Source organism: Babylonia areolata, chromosome 29 (genome assembly GCF_041734735.1).
Source record: "Babylonia areolata isolate BAREFJ2019XMU chromosome 29, ASM4173473v1, whole genome shotgun sequence".
Classification (NCBI taxonomy): domain Eukaryota; kingdom Metazoa; phylum Mollusca; class Gastropoda; order Neogastropoda; family Buccinidae; genus Babylonia; species Babylonia areolata.
Window position 1 is genome coordinate 20,143,747 of NC_134904.1, and position 21,536 is coordinate 20,165,282.

At 42.3% G+C, this 21,536-nt stretch overlaps 1 protein-coding gene across 1 annotated transcript in view; it reads left to right on the forward strand.

Moving 5' to 3' along the window:
- LOC143275020 (DNA replication ATP-dependent helicase/nuclease DNA2-like) overlaps positions 1-18,630 on the forward strand; it is a 63,508-nt gene extending 44,878 nt beyond the window's left edge. Inside the window, exons 25-33 of the mRNA XM_076579082.1 lie at positions 709-837; positions 1,894-2,087; positions 2,640-2,726; positions 4,727-4,829; positions 8,126-8,203; positions 9,933-10,022; positions 11,608-11,802; positions 13,794-13,946; positions 18,274-18,630. Coding sequence (XP_076435197.1) covers positions 709-837; positions 1,894-2,087; positions 2,640-2,726; positions 4,727-4,829; positions 8,126-8,203; positions 9,933-10,022; positions 11,608-11,802; positions 13,794-13,946; positions 18,274-18,324 — 1,080 coding nt within the window. The 3' untranslated portion in view covers positions 18,325-18,630. The remainder of the gene's footprint in view (positions 1-708; positions 838-1,893; positions 2,088-2,639; positions 2,727-4,726; positions 4,830-8,125; positions 8,204-9,932; positions 10,023-11,607; positions 11,803-13,793; positions 13,947-18,273) is intronic.
- Positions 18,631-21,536: the final 2,906 nt, after the last annotated feature.

Below are 21,536 nucleotides of genomic sequence, written 5' to 3' on the forward strand. Positions count from 1 at the left end.
CAGACGACAGGTCACCGAATTTTTAGCAGGACACTGTATGAGCTATTTTCTTGGCACTCAGCCAACGCGGTCTGATGAGAACTGGATGAAGTGACCGTGTGAGAGGGGTGAAGAGGAGGGGGGTGGAGACTGAGGGGGCGTGGCCTCACATCCATATTATCACTTGCAGAAGTCACAATGCATCTATTTCTTTTTCAGTTTTTTTTATATTGTGGTTGTTCTAGTATGATTTTGTGTGTGCAGATGTCCATTTGTCCAGAAAATGATATTTTTGTGCAAATTACCTGACTAATGTTTGTAATGAACAAGTTGAAAATGTGACAGAAAACAAACCACTGATTTCAAAACAACAGCATGTCACTTAAAATATATAAAATGGGAAAACATCATGTGTTTTGTATTCTTTATTCATTTCCCTTTCAGAAAATGTATACTTTTATGGGTCTTTCTCCAATAACAAAGAGCACAGAATTTTTTGAAAATTTATACCCGTTTTTTGTGAAAAAACCCTGGCAAATAGATTTCACTTAAATCTTATTTTCCTGGCAGCGAAAGGGTTAAACATAAACATGCATTTTGTTTCACAGTATTTGTGCTCAATTCCACCACACAAAAAAATCCATTTTGTATTTTATCAGCCGCTCAGAAAATCCTGGTCACATTGTTTCAGTTTTCCAAAGGGGACATTTTGTTTTCAACCTGTTTCAGGATGGAGTCCCTTTCCTGCGGCTGGGTAGATCAAGTCGGATCCACCCCTCGCTTCAGGATCACTCTGCGGAGAGACTGACGCTGGGCATCACCTCTGTCGATCACCTGAGGGACTTCTACAGCTCTTACGTGAGCAAAATTAGTTTGATAATGAATGGCATTGAGTAGCATTACGACGAGCACAATAGCCGGGTGGTTAAAGTGTTTGACTTTCATTCTGAGAGTCCCAGGTTCAAATCAGGTGCCATTACCGTGATTCGAAACCGGGACCCTTAGATTGAAAGTGCAATGCTTTAACCACTCGGCTGTTTACACCACATATTGATTTCTCCTGTCAGAGACAGTTTCAGTTTCAGTTTCAGTTTTTCAAGGAGGCGTCACTACGTTAAGACAAATCCATATATGCTACAACACATCTGCTAGGCAGATGCCTGACCAGCAGCATAACCCAACACGCTAGTCAGGCCTTGAGTACATGCTTATATATTTGTGTACCTATCAAGAGTATTTTTCTTCTTATAGTTTTGCCAGAGGACAACACTCTCGTTGCCATGGGTTCTTTTTCAGTGCACCAAGTACATGCTGCACATGGGACCTCAGACGCTGTTTGATTTTCCAGTCAAAGTTGGGAGAAAGGGTGAGAGCAGGATTCGAACCCACACCCTCACGGACTCTCTGTATTGGCAGCTGAGCATCTAAACCATTCTGCCACCTTCCTCTTTACTCTGCTGTGTAGGCAGGGAGACAGCTAAGACTGAGTGTTCCTTCTTCTTCTTCTTCTTCTGCGTTCGTGGGCTGCAACTCCCACGTTCACTCGTATGCATACGAGTGGGCTTTTACGTGTATGACCGTTTTTACCCCGCCATGTAGGCAGCCACACTCCATTTTCAGGGATGTGCATGCTGGGTATGTTCTTGTTTCCATAACCCACCGAACGCTGACATGGATTACAGGATCTTTAACGTGCGTATTTGATCTTCTGCTTGCGTATACACACGAAGGGGGTTCAGGCACTAGCAGGTCTGCACATATGTTGACCTGGGAGATTGTAAAAATCTCCACCCTTCACCCACCAGGCGCCGTCACCGTGATTCGAACCCGGGACCCTCAGATTGACAGTCCAACGCTTTAACCACTCAGCTATTGCGCCCGTCACTGAGTGTTCCATGATGTGTATTCCCTCAGGGCGTCGTGGCGACCAGCTGTCTGGGTGTGACCCACCCCGTCTTCACGCAGCGACGCTTTGACGTGTGCATCGTGGACGAAGCGTCGCAGGTTCTTCAACCTGCGTGCCTGGGCCCCCTGTTCCACGCTGACCGCTTCGTGCTGGTCGGGGACCCTCAGCAACTGCCGCCCGTTGTGCAGAGCAGGGATGCCAGGTGATGTCTTCTTCTTCTTCATCTTCTTCTTCTCCTTCTTCCTCTTCTTCTTCTTCCTCTTCTCCTTCTTCTTCTTCTTTTTCTTCTTCATCTTCTTCCTCTTCTTCTTCTTTTTCTTCTTCTCCTTCTTCTTCTTCTTCTTCCTCTTGTTCCTCTTCTTCTTTTTCTTCTCCTTCTTCATCTTCTTCTTCCTCCTCTTCTTCTTCTTCTCCTTCTTCTAGTTCTTCTGCCTCTTCTCCTTTTGCTTCTTCTACTTCTACTAGTTCTATCTCTTCTCCTTCCTGGCATAGGAAGGCAGGGAATTCATATCCACTATATTTAGGGCTCGGCATAGGAAGGTGGGGCCCAGTATTGTCCTTGTGTTTATGTATTTATTTCTCTCTTTTTTTGTTTTGTTTTGGTGTTCACAGTGTGAAATAAACTTGTCTTGAAAAAGAACACAAAGCAAACAAACAATGGAACGGGAGAAAATTCAGAAAAGAGAATTGAATGATATATGAAATCTGTATTTGTTACCCCCCACCCCCCCTTTTTTTTCTCCTCCTCTCTCAGTTCACTGGGGATGGCGGAAAGTTTGTTCGTTCGTCTGGACGGAGCAGGGGCCACCTTTGACCTTCACCTTCAATACAGAATGAACAGGTGAGAGCAACAGACCAGACAAGATGAGACAAGACAGATTCTTTTTCAACAAGGTTGATAGATAAGCAACTTAAAAACTTTCTTTAAAAAAAATTTTTTTTTTTTTTTTTACATCCAACTTTCACCGTGAAGAGTGACTAAAATGAAAGAAGAAAATTGTAAAGAAGAGAAGAAAAAGAAGAAAAAAAAAAAAAGCAACGAAAAACACATGCTCCTACAATCATCCCCTGTCTTTTCAGTTTATGCATATTATTTTATGAGTGTGAAAACAGTATTAATGAGGCAAGTTTTGACGCTAGAGCGTTGCTTGGGCGAACCAGTTTTCCTGGTATTTTTATGAGGACATTAACTCTTTCACTGCCAAGGTTTTGTGTGGAAAACACCCCCCCCAGCACCAAGTATCTTAGATATGATGCTCTTAGTCACAGGCTTTGGTTTCATTTCAAAACAACAGAACGGGCTTGTTCACTTCAAACTGGGTCAGGGAGCAAAGGTTAGTCATTGTTCTATTGCGTGGAAACTTGCTGCAGCTGTCAAGAATTGTTACAGTGTGAAAAATGGTCCTCATAACATGACCCCTCGATGTCAACTAAAGTCGCCTATGGCGGTGCACTGTCTAGTCAACTAAACTCGCCTACTGTGGTGCACTGTCTAGTCAACTAAAGTAGCCTATAGCGGTGCACTGTCTAGTCAACTAAAGTCACCTATGGCGGTGCACTGTCTAGTCAACTAAAGTCGCCTACTGCGGTGCACTGTCTAGTCAACTAAAGTCGCCTATGGCGGTGCACTGTCTAGTCAACTAAAGTAGCCTATAGCGGTGCACTGTATAGTCAACTAAAGTCACCTATGGTAGTGCACTGTCTAGTCAACTAAAGTGGCCTATGGCGGTGCACTGTCTAGTCAACTAAAGTGGCCTATGGCGGTGCACTGTCTAGTCAACTAAAGTCACCTATGGTAGTGCACTGTCTAGTCAACTAAAGTCGCCTATGGCGGTGCACTGTCTAGTCAACTAAAGTCGCCTATGGCGGTGCACTGTCTAGTCAACTAAAGTCGCCTATGGCGGTGCATTGTGTGGTCGACTAAAGTTGCCTATGGCGGTGCACTGTCTAGTCAACTAAAGTGGCCTATGACGGTGCACTGTCTCGTCAACTAAAGTTGCCTATTGTGGTGCATTGTGTGGTCAACTAAAGTTGCCTATGGCGGTGTATTGTCTAGTCAACTAAAGTAGCCTATGGTGGTTTACTGTCTAGTCAACTAAAGTGGCCAATGGTGGTGTATTGTCTAGTTGACAATGTTGCCTATTGCGGTGCATTGTCTAGTCAACTAAATGGGCCTGTGGAGGTGCGCTGTGTGGTTGACTAAAGTTGCCTATGGCGGTGTATTGTCTAGTCAACTAAAGTCGCCTATGGCGGTGCACTGTCTAATCAACTAAAGTGGCCTATGACGGTGCACTGTCCAGTCAACTTAAGTCGCCTATGGCGGTGAACTGTCTAGTCAACAAAAGTTGCCTGTGGCGGTGCACTGTCTAGTCAACTAAAGTCGCCAATGGCGGTGCACTGTCTAGTCAACTGAAGTCGCCTATGGCGGTGCACTGTCTAGTCAACTAAAGTCGCCTATGGCGGTGCACTGTCTAGTCAACTAAAGTCGCCTATGGCGGTGCACTGTCTAGTCAACTAAAGTCGCCTATGGCGGTGCACTGTCTAGTCAGCTAAAGTGGCCTATGGCGGTGCACTGTCTAGTCAACTAAAGTCACCTATGGCAGTGCACTGTCTAGTCAACTAAAGTCACCTATGGCGGTGCACTGTCTAGTCAACTAAAGTCACCTATGGCAGTGCACTGTCTAGTCAACTAAAGTCACCTATGGCGGTGCACTGTCTAGTCAACTAAAGTGGCCTATGGCGGTGCACTGTGTAGTTGACTAAGGTCGCCTGTGTCGGTGAAATAGTTGAACTGATTTGATTGATTGATTGATTGACTGGTTGTTGTGGGTGTATCGACAGCACCATTATGCAGTTGTCCAATGAGCTGGTGTACGACGGAGCCCTGATGAGCGGCGACCACGCCGTGTCCACTGCCTGTATCCAGCCTCCTCACCTTTCCTCTGTGAGTCGTGTGTCCTTGTTCTTTTCCTTAACTCTTCCACCACCATAGTCAGTTGGGAAACCAAGGTCCTGTGTGCAGCATGCACGTAAAAGGACCCACGGCAACTACGGGATCTTTCGTTCGTATCCTTTTTGTTGACTTCTCTTCTGCTTTTAACACAATACAACCTCATCTCCTTGCCCTCAAACTGCTAGGCATGGATGTTGATCTGAAGCTTACTCTTTGGATAGTAAGTTTTCTTCTCAATAGAACTCAGTCCGTCCGCTTTCATTCTGCCCACTCTTCTCTAAAATCTACTTCTACTGGTGCACCCCAAGGTACAGTGCTGTCCCCTGTTCTTTTTACACTGTACACAAATGACTGCAGAGGCACGGAGGAAACTCCTGTCATAAAATATTCTGATGATTCAGCAATTGAAGATCTGTCCAACTCTGATGCTATTTATTTCAGTGAAATTAAAAAGTTCTGTTCCTGGTGTGAGAAAAACTATCTGGATCTCAACGTATTGAAAACAAAAGAAATGTTAATAGATTTTCGGAAAGACCCCTTGCCTGTAGCTGACCTTGTTATTGATGGTCAAACAGTGGAGAGGGTCAATGAATATAGATATTTAGGGACCATCTTAGACAATAAGCTGACTTTTGACAGAAATGTTGATTCCATTCATAAGAAATGTCAATCTAGAATATTTTGTTTAGAGAAGCTTAGAAATGTTGGTATAAATTCAAATATTCTTCAAAGTTATTATCGGTGTTGTATCGAGTCCGTGCTTACAGTTTCATTTATGTGCTGGTATGGAAGTTTGGGAGTGAGGAGTAAGCGTGTTTTGAACGATGTCATGAGTGTATGCAGTAAAATTGTGGGAGTGAAACAAGCTAGTATGCAAGAGCTGTATGAAAGTCGAGTGATTAAAAAAAGCAGGCAGATAGCAACTGACGACACCCATATTTTAGCAAAGTATTATGAGCTATTGCCATCAGGACGACGCTACAGAACTTTTAAGTTGAAATCCAGAGCTCTGAAGACTTTTATTCCATGTTCAATCCACCTTTTAAATTCTTGAGAACTGTGTCCGTGCATGATAGGCTGTACCTTGTTCTAGTTGTGGTGTGTGTGTGTGTGTGTGTGTGTGTGTGTGTGTGTGTGTGTGTGTGTGTGTTTACTGAGCTTAAAACGTGACAACTGGTTATAATGAATGTGCAATATGTAGGAAGAATATGCAGGATGAATGTACAATGAATATGTCTAATGCTAACGTCCATATTCTAAATATATTTCTGTTTAATAATTACGATGTAATAATTAATTGCAATGTTTTTAAAAGCGAATATGTGAAATGCTTTTATTTGAGAACATATGTTTATTACTCTTGTTTAATCAAGTTATCCGCGCGTGTGGGGTGGGTGGTGGTGGGTGGGGGGGGGGGCGGTGCGGGTGTGTGCTGATTATCTGATTGTGGTTTTCCGCAATTCATCTTTATTCTTATCTTATCTGTCTATTATAATCAATGTGCAGCATAGTAGGCTATTTATAATTATATTCAAATAATGTTTCTTAATTCTTTCTGTTTTTACATTAAGAATACTAGTTATTACCTGCAGTGTGTGGATGTATGTATGAAACGATGTATGTGATATTATTTTACATTTGTATCTTCGTAATATTTGTAGGGGCTGTTGTTGGCTTTTACAGTTATGGTCCCCATGTTGTTTACTTGTTTATGTTGTGATAATGCACCTGGCCAAATTTCTCCAGTTGGAGATAATAAAGTTATTCTTATCTTATCTTATCTTTAAAAAGGGTTGTCCTTGGCAAAATTCCGTACTAAAATACACTTCAATAGGAAAGCAAATAAAACTGCAGGCAGGAAAAAAAGACGAAAAAAGCTGGTGCTCTATGTGTAGCGACACGCTTTTCCTGGGGAGAGCAGACTGAATTTAACACAGAGAAATCTTTTGTGACAAGAGTTATACAATACAATACAATACAATACACAGGTGACATTAGTCGACTAGACAGTTCACCGCCATAGGAGACTTTAGTTGACATCCGAATGGTCATGTTAACAGAGTGTTTTTCACATGGTGACAAAGAGTCGACAGCTGCAGCCAGTTTTTCTGTGCAATGGGAAACCAACTAACCTTCCCCCCTTTGAGCGAGTTGGAAGTCAACGAGTCCGCTGCGTTATTTTGACACGAAAGGAATCGAGCAAGTGAGAGCGTGGAATCAAAAATATTTGGCACTTGGGAAGTGTTCTTCAGACAGAAACTTGGCAGTGAAAGAGTTGATACAACAGGGCTTCTGATAACGCAGAGATGTGCGCCCTTGATGCTTCCCGAGAGTTATGGTAAAAGCTGTACTTTGAACCCCCGAAAGATTTAACATACCGGAAGCCCTGGTAATGGTAGAAGCATTGGTATGTGGATGCGACACAGATTTCCGGGCATGTGTTTTATCGGAGAAAAAAGAAAGGGGGGTGGGGGGGAACCCAGCCAACAGCAAGTTCAAATTAACATGTTAATTGGTTAATTGAATATGTAAGTGAGAGAGTGGTTAGTGTTGGACTTACAGTCTTTAAAGTCCTGGGTTCAATTCTGCTGTCAGTACCTGGTCATTGCTATTCCTACAGCCATGCCCTGTGTGTGTGTGTGTGTGTGTGTGTGTGTGTGTGTGTGTGTGTGTGTGTGTGTGTGAGTGGTGTGTGTGTGTGTGTGTGTGTGTGTTGTTTGTGTGTATGTGTGGCTCTGTGTGTGTGTGTGTTTGTGTGTGTGGTGTGTGTGTGTGTGTGTGGTGTGTGTGTGTGTGGCTGTGTGTGGAATGTTTGTGTGTGTGTGTGGCTGTGTGTGGTGTGTGTGTGTGTGTGTTGTTTGTGTGTATGTGTGGCTCTGTGTGTGTGTGTGTTTGTGTGTGTGGTGTGTGTGTGTGTGTGGCTGTGTGTGGAATGTTTGTGTGTGTGTGTGGCTGTGTGTGTTTGTGTGTGTGTGTGGTGTGTGTGTGTGTGTGTGTGTGTGGTGTGTGTGTGTGTGTGGCTGTGTGTGGAATGTTTGTGTGTGTGTGTGGCTGTGTGTGGTGTGTGTGTGTGTGTGTGTGTGTGTGTGTGTGTGTGTGTGTGTGTGTGTGTGTGTGTGTGTGTTGTTTGTGTGTATGTGTGGCTCTGTGTGTGTGTGTGTGTTTGTGTGTGTGTGGTGTGTGTGTGTGTGTGTGGTGTGTGTGTGTGTGTGGCTGTGTGTGGAATGTTTGTGTGTGTGTGTGTGGCTGTGTGTGGTGTGTGTGTGTGTGTGTGTGTGTGTGTGCAGGGGGTTGAGGAGGGGTGGGTGTCCCGAGCAATGGACACCAGTCTGCACAACGCTGTCGTCTTTCTGGACACACGGCAGGCGAGTCATGTTGTATTGTGTTGTTCTGTGTTGTATTGTGTTGTGTTGTGTGTGTGTTTTTTTTATTTTTTTTGTTTTTTAACTCATTGTTTTCTTTAATCTTGAACAGCTGGTTTTCACACACATACAAGAAAAACAATCAAACAAAACAAAACAAAAAACCAAAAAACCTGCCTATCTTTGCATGTTGGAGTATCGAATTCATTTGAGGTGAATGGGAGTGAGAGTATTCTGTTAGCCACTTTTTTTTCTTTCTTTCTTTTTTTTTTTTTTTTGGTCCCTTACACAGAAGGTTATATTTCTCAACATAGAAACATGCATCACACGTTTTGGGATTAGTTTTTTTAGGGTAAAGAACAGAAGAAGAAAACAACAACAACAAAAAACAAACAAAAAAAAAACAAAAACTAAACAAGCAAGCAAAAAACAGAAAACAAACAAAGAAAAAAGCATATTATTCAAGTAACATTTCAAAAGTTTCATTACACAGAGGTACACTTTGTTTTAAGTCAAAATAACAGAAAGAAAATTATGTCATCATGTGTAGTGATGCTAAAAAAACAAAAAACAAAAAAAAATACACACACATATACACACACACATACATATGCATATACATACACACACACACACACACACACACACATATATATACATATATATAAGTATGGTGATATGGATTTAAGCATTGTGATGCTGATGTTGTGATATGAGATTTTATCATTGAGGTGATGTTGTGCTTAATGGTTTTGTGTGTGTATATACATAGAATGATAGATTACTGTTAGTGTTTGGTTGGATATCTGTGCAGGGTTATGTTTGTAAGTTGTTGTTTTAGTGCACCAAAGGAATGCATGTTTTAATCGTCTTTTTCTTTCTTTTTTAATTTAAAATTTTATACAGTGCAACTGTGTATCTGTTACATTGACAGTTCCAGTTTCTGAAGGAGGTGTCGGTGCATTTGGACAAATCAATATACTTTACACCACACCTGCTGGGCAGATGACTGACCAGCAACATAGCACTACACGCTTAGTCAGGCCTTGATTGCTTGCATATATATATTTGTGTACCTCTCAGGGTGGATTTCTGCTACAGAGGATGAAACTTTTGTTGCCATGGGTTCTTTTTCAGTGCACCAAGTACGTGCTACACACGGGACTTCAGCTTTCTATCTCATCCGAATGACTGGAGTTTCTTCTTCTTCTGCGTTCACTCGTATGCACACGAGTGGGCTTTTACGTGTATGACTGTTTTTACCCCGCCATGTAGGCAGCCATACTCCATTTTCGGGGATGTGCATGCTGGGTATGTTCTTGTTTCCATAACCCACCGAACGCTGACATGGATTACAGGATCTTTAACGTGCGTATTTGATCTTCTGCTTGCATATACACACGAAGGGGGTTCAGGCACTAGCAGGTCTGCACATATGTTGACCTGGGAGATCGTAAAAATCTCCACCCTTTACCCACCAGGCGCCGTCACCGTGATTCGAACCCGGGACCCTCAGATTGAAAGTCCAACACTTTAACCACTCGGCTATTGCGCCCGTCCAGACTGGAGTTTGATTTTCCAGTCAAACTTAAGAGAAAGGGTAGGTGTGGGAATGGACCCAGATGCCCGTGAACGCTGTATTGGCAGATGAGCGTCTTTACCGTTCTGCTGCCTTCCTCTCATTCACATAGAAAGGTGCTATAAGAATTAAATCATCATGATTACGTTGCAGGTTTCCGCCCCCGAGAGGTGTGACAGTAAAGGTTTCACCAACGACACGGAGGCCAGAGTGATTCTACACCTGTGTTCCACATTTGTTCAGGTTTCATTCATCTCATTTGTTATCGTGATTGATAATAATAATAATAATAATAATGGATACTTATATAGCACACTATCCAGAAATCTGCTCTAGGTGCTTTACAAAAACGCTTTTGTTAACATAAAACATTATATCTATGTTACATACACACACCAAAATGTGACTACACACACACACACACACACACACACACACACACACACACACACACACACTGCTTACATACATTTTAACATACATGTGTATCTAACAGCTACCTTAACACATACGCACACATAGGCAGGCACAAACTTACATAAACACACGCACACATCATTGATACTTATATAGCTCCTATCCTCTGTCAGAGACCAAGTTCAAAGCGCTTTACAAACACACAGTCATTTGCACAACAGGCTGCCTACCTGGGTAGAGCTGGCTGGCAGCTGTCTGTAGGTGCTTATCATTTGTTTCCTGTGTTATTCAGTCGGGCTTCAGTCATGCGCATGCAAACGTATGTTTAATCAGGGTGGGTTTTTCTACAAATTTTACCAGGGATAGTTCACTTATTGATGTGGGTTCTTTTACATGCGCAAACTACATGACGAAAACAGGACCCTGGTGTATTGACTCATTCGAATGACTATGATGTATGCTTCATTGATTGCTTTTTCTTAAATTGTATCATATCTTGTAAATTTCCCTTTAGTGTGAAAATCGTACCAGTGATTCTGAAAATTAAGTGCTTGTGAATTTGCTGGTAAGCCCCACAAATGGGAAACTAATGAGAAAAAGATGTTTAAAAAAAAATTTTTGATTAGTGGGACTGGTGGTGTTTTTTATTTAATTTTATTTTATTATTATTATTATTTTAGCAACATTGTCTTCAAGATCTTTCGCTTGTCTTTAATCAAGTGGTTTGTTTCACAGTTGACCATGAAAACAGAAAAAAAAGAAGAAAGAAAGAAACAGGATGGCAACAACAGGTGCTAGGATGAAGTGGAGGGTTGTTGGTTCAAACCCCATCCAGAACCACGTTGAACGGGTGATGGAAGACTGGGGGAAGCAATAACAACGAATGAATAGATAAATAAATGTGTGTCTAAACAACAGAGTATGGGAATAAAACATTTTCTGTAGGATGAAAAAACACATCTACGTGGTGTTTCGATCATTGTTTTCACATAAATGGTTGTTGTTTTCCTGTAAAAATGTTTGTATTTGTTTTCATTTCACTTGCTGTTGACCATTGAGTATATCTCTTATCTTCATTTGTTTTAATTTTGCTGATGACAAAAAAAAAAAAAAAAGAACAGTAATTTGTAAAGGCTCTCCCTTCAGTTAACAACATTCCAGAAAGTATTTGATAAAGTTAGAAAACATAGTAGAAAAACAACAACAACAACAGTCTTGAATAAAATTTGGCCATTGTTTCATTATTTTATTTATTCTTTCCTGTGCTGAACGCCACGTTAGAAAGATAATAATGATGATATGCATTTATATAGTGCTTACCATGTGTCACTCTGTGCATAATAATATGTTATTTCTTTTCCTTTTTGTGTTGTTGCTTATTTTATTTTATTTTAATTTTATATTTTATCAGGCTGGCATTTCTGCAAGCGACATTGGAGTGATCGCCCCTTACAGGGCTCAGGTCAGAGCACTCCAGCAGCTGTTGTGGAATTCCCTCCCTTTGAAAGGTGTGGAGGTGAACACGGTAGACCAGTACCAGGGGAGAGACAAGTCTGTTGTTTTCATCTCGTTTGTTCGCAGCAATTTGCAAGGCCTGTCTGACTCGGTAAGTGGAGTAGTTGAATGCCGTGTGGAACATTAATAATGATAATAATGATAGTAATAATCATAATGAAATGCTCTTTTATACATAAGAGTGCTCACACACACACACGCGCGCACACACACACACACACACACACACACACACACACACACACACACACACACACACACACCTTATCTGCACGAAAGTGTGTCTTCACAAATGACTGAGAACGTTGATGTTTTTGACTTTTTGCTTTCTTTATCAGTCGTTTTGCTTGATAGATTAACGACTTCTCTTTTACGAAGTCCTTTAAGTAACTTCCTGTAATTGTAATTTGATATTTTTTTTTTCCAATTTCACCCAACCCCCTCCCTCATTTATCCGGTTTCCCCCATCCACTCCCCCTCCTCTTCCGAACGATAATACTCAAATGTATACATTAATACTTTAACAAAATGTCTTTGATCACCAATATGTGTGACGGGACATTAAACAAAATTCCTCCTCCACACACACACATGAACGTTAGATGCAGGGACAGTATTCGTTGCTGACAATGTGTCACTCTGTGTGATGTTTTGTGTGGCAACAGGGGAAATTACTGCAGGACGTGTAATGACTGAAGGTGGCTGTTCTGCGTGTTTTACACAGTCTGTGACACACTGTCTGTGCTGCTTTGCTCTGGCGATTTGATAGTGACATTGTGAACACTGGGATGCGCTTTAACTGACCATTTTGCAGTGTGGTTTGCCTGTTACGGCTTTTTGAAAAAAATGTATTTTGTTTGTGTGGCTTTGAACTGTTTGTTTTCTATTGTCCTTTGAATGTGTTTAAGTTCTGTATGCAGTGTAATAATTGAATGAAAGACGGGCGCAATAACCAAGTGGTTAAAGCGTTGGACTTTCAATCTGATGGTCCTGGGTTCAAATCTTGGTGACGGTGCCTGGTGGGTAAAGGATGGAGATTTTTCCGATCTCCCAGGTCAACATATGTGCAGACCTCCTAGTGCCTGAACCCTCTTCATGTGTATACGCACACAGAAGACAAATACGCACATTAAAGATCCATATCAGCGTTTGGTGGGTTTGCAAGGTCCAAAGACAGAAAAAGAACGGTGGCCAACAGTGGAGTGTTTGAATCTGGGTATGCGCAAACAGAGTGGATCCCAAGCGAGTCATAGAAAGCGAGATGGTGTGTAGAGGTGAAGGCAGCCACAGAGATAGGAAGGGGCTGTTGAGACAGGGAGCCAATGGAGATGTTGCAAAAGAGGAGTGATGTGCTCAGATGTTTTCTTTCTGAGGACGAGTTGGGCAGCAGAGTTTTGTATGCGCTGAAGGGACTGAATGGATGAAGCAGGCAAACCAGACAATAGAGAGTTACAGTAGTCAAGGCGAGAGAGAATGAGCGAAATAACAAGTCTAGATGTTGCATCAGTGGACAGATATTTCCGACTGGAACTGATGCGCCGCAGTTGACAGTAGCAGGACTGACATGTCTTACTGATAACTTTTTGCATGGACAGTGTATTGTCGAGGACAACGCCAAGGTTCCTGACTGAACTGGAAAGAGGGATGGATGTACTGCCAAGTTTGATTGTGTCAGTTGTGATGAAAGAGAGTTTTTGTTTAGTTCCTATGTTCATTGCTTCAGTTTTGTCCGCGTTCAGTAGTAACAATACAATACTATACGATACAATACAATATGATGCTATACTTACTATACTATATATGATAGTTTTTTGGTATGATATGATATGATAAGATACAATGTAACACAATATGATACAACACAGCACAATACAACACAACACACTACAATACAAAATGATACAACACAACACAAAACAAAACAATACAACACATTACTATACAACACAATATGATACAACAAAAGACAACACGATTCAACACAACACAAACAACACAACACAATATAACACAGCTCAACACAACACAACACAGCACAATACAACACAATTACAACAAACCCCCACTGTGTTGTGTTGACAGAGTGGAAGGGGGGGACTACTGCAGGACGCACGACGACTGAACGTGGCGGTGACGCGCGCCAAACACAAACTGGTGCTGGTGGGCCACGCCCCCTCCCTCCACCGTTACCTCCCCCTGGATCGCCTGCTGTCAGCCCTGCTGGCCAGGGACCAAGTATCCTTAATTGTCCATCGCCTGTTTTTGTGTGTGTGTGTGTGTGTGTGTGCTTTTTTTTTTTTTTTTGTTTTTTGTTTTTGCTGTCGAATCATCTGCACCGTTTCAGTGGCATTACTCCAGCGCTGCTCATTCTGAGTCCCCCATACACTGCCACACCCGGGTTCGTCTGTCACAGTCCCAAGTGCTGGCAGTCCACAAGGAACCATTGGTGTGAGGTCGCCAGGAGGCCATGTACCAGTGGAGACCCTGCACTGCTGCTGAGTCACTTTGGTGGTGTTCAGTAGTGCCTGTTCTGATTTAACATACTTAGGACACCAACAGCTATGCCCTCTACTAACGACAATAATGGCGTAGTCGCAGAGCCAGACTGAGGGAGCGTCTCCCCCAGAGTGGAGACCGCCACCATGTTCCTCCAATGGCAGTCCCCCCATGAACCTGCTGACACCAAAGACCCCGACAAGACTTATCCCAAGCACGGAAGTGGAGGGGTATCAAAACTGAGGTCACCATGACAGCAGGGCATGAAAGGCCACATAATTTGGGTTTTTTAATTTTATATATTGATGCTGAAGAAGGAGGATGACGATGATGACGATGCTGCTATGGAGGTCCATTTTAGATTTGAGACTATGTGACAAGGCTGTACTCTAGGCTTCCTGTCATGATATCGTGACTTCAACCAGGCCTCAGAGATACAGACACTTGTGATGCTGGTCAGGAAACTGGAGCAACACATCCAAAGATTCATCCGTGAAGAGGATACTTGACTGTGTGGTCCCAGTCTTCTCATTTAAGCCCATGGCACAATCAGCTCTTGGTAGGAGCCTGTCGCAGGCCGAAAAACCCACCTCTGCTGGGATTTGAACCCGCGTCCTCCCAACCATCAGTCTGTGACGCTAACCACTTGGCCACATCGGCTGGTATGGCCTGGTTTTTGTGTATACATAACGTTATTGATTAATGTACCGCATTACATGTAATGATACTTATGTGTTCTGAAAAACACCGGGAGCAGTTTTCTTGATGAGAGTGCTCAGTAAGTACCCGTTATTGTTATTATCATTTTTATTTATATCATTATTGCAATTATTATTGTTTTGATTATTGCTATTTTTATTTTTGTTTTATGATTATCATAATCATCATTAGTAATAGTAGTAGTAGTACTAGACGAAGTAGTAGTGACAGTAGTATCTTTCTTTAAAATGAAAAAAAAATCATTCTGTGTTGAGGTTCTTCACAAACCGAGGGTAAGCTCTCCAGGCCTGATGAGTGAGTTGGGTTTATGCGAATATCAGGCGTCTGCTGCCCAGCTTGTTTTGTGTGTGTGTGTGTGTGTGTGTGTGTTTCAGCACACGTGGTGTAACGTATATGTATCAATCCACACACTTTTGACACCTCCTGGAAACTCATTTGCGGGAAAAATCGTTGAAGAATTTGCAGTCCAGGAATCAAGCGTCCTTAGCAAAGACATGTTTTGGTCTCCTTTTGCTTTTTTTTTTTTCTTCTTTCTTTCTTTTTCAAATATTTTGCTTGGAAAAAAAAAAAAAGAGTTGGTTTCACTTTGAAGGAGGTGTCAGGGCATAATGGACTGATCATCTATACTCACTGTAAAAAGTAATTAAAAAAAAAAAAAGAAAAAGAAAAAAAAGATGATGCCTGAACTTCACATAAACTCAACATTAATGTTAAAAAAAAGAAAAGAAAAAGAAATAGATAAGAGAGAATAAACCAAGTGACCACACTGAAATGTAGTGAAGGGAAAAGTGCACAAGGAAGGTGATTGTTGAAGAATTTGCTGTCCAGGAATCCAGCATCCTTAGCACAGACCATTTTTCCTCTCTCTCTTTTTTTTTCTTCTTCATATTTTTCAAGTATTTCTTTTGTTGGGGAAAATACTACTCATGCATTTTATTGTATTCATGGTTTCTAAGTTTAGCTCATATATCATACTTGTGCAAGTATGCATGCATGCACACACATACATGCACAAACTGCACACACACAGGTACCCCCACCTACCCGCAAACATACAAATACACACACACATATACACCCCACCAAACACACGCACACATACAACCACAGACACATGTGCACTTACAACCACATGTACCCATATACAGAAAAATGAAATATTGTACATGTTTTAATGTCTTTTTCATTTCTGCTAGTTTCTTTGTGCACGGATGTTACACAGTACAATAAAGTCAGTAGGGCTTGTGTCGGCTTTGGAAAACTGGTAAATCATGGAATTTCCAAAAACAGTTTTCTAGGAATGGAAAAGTCATGAAATTAAAAAAAAAGCAAGCAAGGCAGTCACAACCCCCCCCCCCCTCCCCCTACAGAATTTCAAAGTGAGGATTCAAAATGAAGGATGTCTGATTTTTCCTGCAGGCGTGACAGCTGCTGAAAAAGGCTTTATTGCTCTCCCTTGGCTGCCACAGCTTTTGAAATCACTGATGAAGCACAGACAGTGCCACTGAACCATTTGGGTAGCTAAAAACAAAATGCCAAAACAGAACAAAATTACATATACTCACTTTGTTTAATACATACAAGTAAAAAAAGTTTTTAAAGAAAAAAATAAAAAAAGAAAGAGAGAAAAAAACAACAACAACCAATATACAGAATGATTAGAGTACTTTTTCTTCCTTTTGCTTTTTTGAAAAAACAAAACAAACAAAAATCCATTTAGTATTTTAGTAGTTACAAACAAAACCTTGGCTTGCTTTACACTGCTTTCTGCTACTCCTCTCTCCACAGGCTATGGTTTGTGGGGGGTTTTTAGTTTAAAAAAAAAAATCTGATGTTGCTTGTTTGGCAATATTAACATTTTTACCCGTGCACTCTTCGGTGTCGAAGTCAGAAATCAAATCTACCCAAATGGGTATACCGGCTGGTGACAAAGTTGTGGACCATCTCTGGTTCGACATTCTTATATTATAATTAACATTTTTACCCGTCTGCAGTACAAACCATACGTGAGAAAGTCCCAAACGGGTGAAAATGTTAATTATATATATAAGTTTGTCGACTATAGTAGACGATTTTAAAACGAACTTGTGGAGATTAGAAAGGTGCATGTCCGCTCCTGGAGATATGACAGCGACAAGCAGTCCTGATTTCTTTACGAATTTTTCAATTTCAAGCCCATTGCTTGATGCATGGAATGCCCCACGAACTAGGACATACCGGCGTTTAGAATCGAGACAAGTTTCATTACGAGTACTGACCCAAACATGTGTGTATATATACACACTCCCGTCTTAATCGTTTTCATGTATGTTTTGTACCACAGACGGGTAAGTTCGAACTGACCCATGGGTCACATTTTTTCTTTCACTTTGCGTATCCCCCGTTCTTTCCAAGCCCCTTGCTAGGTGCATGGAATGCCCCAAAAAGCATCCCTTTTTAGACACCTTTCACAACTTCGTAACAAGCCCGGGTATTTTAGACACCTTTCTAATCTCGACAAGTTCGTTTTAAAATCCTCTACTATATTCGACAAACTTATATATATAATTAACATTTTCACCCGTTTGGGACTTTCTCACGTATGGTTTGTACTGCAGACGGGTAAAAATGTTAATTATAATATAAGAATGTCGAACCAGAGATAGTGCACAAAGTCACAAGCCGGTATACCCATTCGGGTGGATTTGATTTCTCACTTCAACATCGAAGAGTGCACGGGTAAAAATGTTAATATTGCCGCTTGTTTTTCTCTCCATGTTGGCTGTGTTGGCAGTGTGCACTGCTGGCCTTGTAGCCCTGGTTTGTTGGTTGTGTTGGCAGTGTGCACTGCTGGCCTTGTAGTGATGGTGTGTTGGTTGTGTTGGCAGTGTGCACTGCTGGCCTTGTAGCGATGGTTTGTTGGTTGTGTTGGCAGTGTGCACTGCTGGCCTTGTAGTGATGGTGTGTTGGTTGTGTTGGCAGTGTGCACTGCTGGCCTTGTAGTGATGGTGTGTTGGTTGTGTTGTGTGGACTGCTGGCCTTGTAGCGATGGTGTGTTGGTTGTGTGCACTGCTGGCCTTGTAGTGATGGTGTGTTGGTTGTGTTGGCAGTGTGCACTGCTGCCCTTGTAGTGATGGTGTGTTGGTTGTGTTGGCAGTGTGCACTGCTGGCCTTGTAGTGATGGTGTGTTGGTTGTGTTGGCAGTGTGCACTGCTGCCCTTGTAGTGATGGTGTGTTGGTTGTGTTGGCAGTGTGCACTGCTGGCCTTGTAGCGATGGTTTGTTGGCTGTGTTGGCAGTGTGGACTGTCAACCCTCGTAGCCTTGTAGCGATGGTTTGATGTATATTGTTCCTTCACTAGGCTCCAGATCTTTCCTCTGCCGGCTGATCTACGTCTGGAGGAGGCAATGGACATGTAGTCAAACAGACAATGACTCAGGCAGAGAGTGATGCGCAACAGACAGACGGACTGACAAAGAAAAGACAGAGTGATGGAGACAGAGAAAAGACAGAGAGTGATGGAGACAGAGAGACAGAGAAAAGACAGAGAGTGATGGAGACAGAGAGACAGAGAAAAGACAGAGAGTGATGGAGACAGAGAAAAGACAGAGTGATGGAGACAGAGAGACAGAGAAAAGACAGAGAGTGATGGAGACAGAGAGACAGAGAAAAGACAGAGTGATGCAGACAGAGAGACAGAGAAAAGACAGAGTGATGCAGACAGAGAAAAGACAGAGTGATGTAGACAGAGAAAAGACAGAGTGATGCAGACAGAGAAAAGACAGAGAGTGATGCAGACAGAGAGACAGAGAAAAGACATGAGAGTGACGGATAAAAGACACAGTGACACAGATAGAGTGACAGAGAAAAGACATGAGTGACACAGACATATAGTGACACACAGAGTGACAGAGAAAAGACATGAGAGTGACACAGACAGATAGTGACACACAGAGTGACAGAGAAAAGACATGAGAGTGACACAGACATATAGTGACACACAGAGTGACAGAGAAAAAACATGAGTGACACAGACATATAGTGACATACTGAGTGACAGAGAAAAGACATGAGAGTGACACAGACATATAGTGACATACTGAGTGACAGAGAAAAGACATGAGAGTGACACAGACATATAGTGACATACTGAGTGACAGAGAAAAGACATGAGAGTGACACAGACAGATAGTGACACACAGAGTGACAGAGAAAAGACATGAGAGTGACACAGACATATAGTGACATACAGAGTGACAGAGAAAAGACATGAGAGTGACACAGACATATAGTGACACACAGAGTGACAGAGAAAAGACATGAGAGTGACACAGACATATAGTGACACACAGAGTGACAGAGAAAAGACATGAGAGTGACACAGACATATAGTGACACACAGAGTGACAGAGAAAAGACATGAGAGTGACACAGACATATAGTGACACACAGAGTGACAGAGAAAAGACATGAGAGTGACACAGACATATAGTGACACACAGAGTGACAGAGAAAAGACATGAGAGTGACACAGACAGATAGTGACACACAGAGTGACAGAGAAAAGACATGAGAGTGACACAGACATATAGTGACACACAGAGTGACAGAGAAAAAACATGAGTGACACAGACATATAGTGACACACAGAGTGACAGAGAAAAGACATGAGAGTGACACAGACATATAGTGACACACAGAGTGACAAAGAAAAGACATGAGAGTGACACAGACATATAGTGACACACAGAGTGACAGAGAAAAAACACAGTGACACAAATAGAGTAACAGAGACAGAGAAAACATGAGCCAGTGACAGTGACTCAGGGAGAGAGAGAGATGAAGCACATTGCTTTATATAATAGTTTCATGAGCTCAAATAAATGAGGCTGTTGAGATCATTTACATCCTCAGCCGTGGACATTTCAGCACGAAACGGATTTTTCCTGTATGCCTGAAAGAAGTGTGTGTGTGAACGAACGTCAAAGGGAAGAACAGAGGACAGAGTCCTTCACTGTTGACCCCCACAACATTATCCACTGAGCAGGAAGAATGTGGGTGGGAGGGGTGGCATAGTGGTAAAGTGCCCACAACCAGGGAGCCAGAGTCAGCGGGTTCCAATCCCCCACCCCCTTCACGAGACCTTGAGTGCTGCTCTGGGTGCTCGTCTTTCGGATGAAATGATGAACCGGTCACGCAAACACTTGACACTTGTAAAAGAGCCCATGGCAACAAAATAGGGTAGTACCTGGTAAAAATATGTAGAAAAATCCACAATGATAGGACAATGAATACACTTCAGACAGAAAGAGAGAGAGAGAGAAGAGGGTGGCGCTGATAAAAATCAAATCCATCATTTGACTTTTTAACTCCTTCATCCCTTGCGCACAAGCACTGCCCTGGCATCAAAAATTCATTTAATTAAAATTTGTGCATGTTCCTACACATGCACATACCTCAGTCAAACGAAGGGAACTAATCTCTACAGTCTTTCCAGCTGTGACCCCAGGTGTCAGTTTGGATTAAAAAAAACACAAAAAAAACCTGGTCAATTTCAGTACGTTTTCTTGGCTTTTCCACATCAGTCTGACAGGGCAACCTGCCAAGGCTGTAAACTCCCTGGGGTTGAATGGGTTAAGTGTGGAGTGATGGCCTAGAGGTAACGCGTCCGCCTAGGAAGCGAGAGAATCTGAGCGCGCTGGCTCGAATCACGGCTCAGCCGCCGATATTTTCTCCCCCTCCACTAGACTTTGAGTGGTGGTCTGGACGCTAGTCATTCGGATGAGGCGATAAACCGAGGTCCCGTGTGCAGCATGCACTTAGCGCACGTAAAAGAACCCATGGCAACAAAAGGGTTGTTCCTGGCAAAATTCTGAAGAAAAATCCACTTCGATAGGAAAAACAAATAAAACTAAACGCAGGAAAAAGAAGAAAAAGGGTGGCGCTGTAGTATAGCGACGCGCTCTCCCTGGGGAGAGCAGCCCGAATTTCACACAGAGAAATCTGCTGTGATAAAAAAAAATACAAGTACAACTACAAAATACAAATAAAGTTTTGATAAATACTGTTCAAAAAGAATACTCTTGACAAATGAAATCCATAATCACGATGGCATTTTGTTCTCCTTCACCTGTCATGACCAGATTTGTAAGTGTGTGTTGACGGGCGCAATAGCCAAGTGGTTAAAGCGTTGGACTGTCAATCTGAGGGTCCCGGGTTCGAATCACGGTGACGGCGCCTGGTGGGTAAAGGGTGGAGATTTTTACGATCTCCCAGGTCAACATATGTGCAGACCTGCTAGTGCCTGAACCCCCTTCGTGTGTATATGCAAGCAGAAGATCAAATACGCACGTTAAAGATCCTGTAATCCATGTCAGCGTTCGGTGGGTTATGGAAACAAGAACATACCCAGCATGCACACCCCCAGAAACGGAGTATGGCTGCCTACATGGCGGGGTATAAACGGTCATACACGTAAAAGCCCACTCGTGTGCATACGAGTGAACGCAGAAGAAAATGGATGGCTGGTCCAAGGGAAGGAACTCTTCAATGAGTGTTGCGCCCGTCGCCATCCATTGTCAATGCGAGATTTAAAAAAAAAAAAAAAAAAAAAAAATCTGGCTTGAGACGG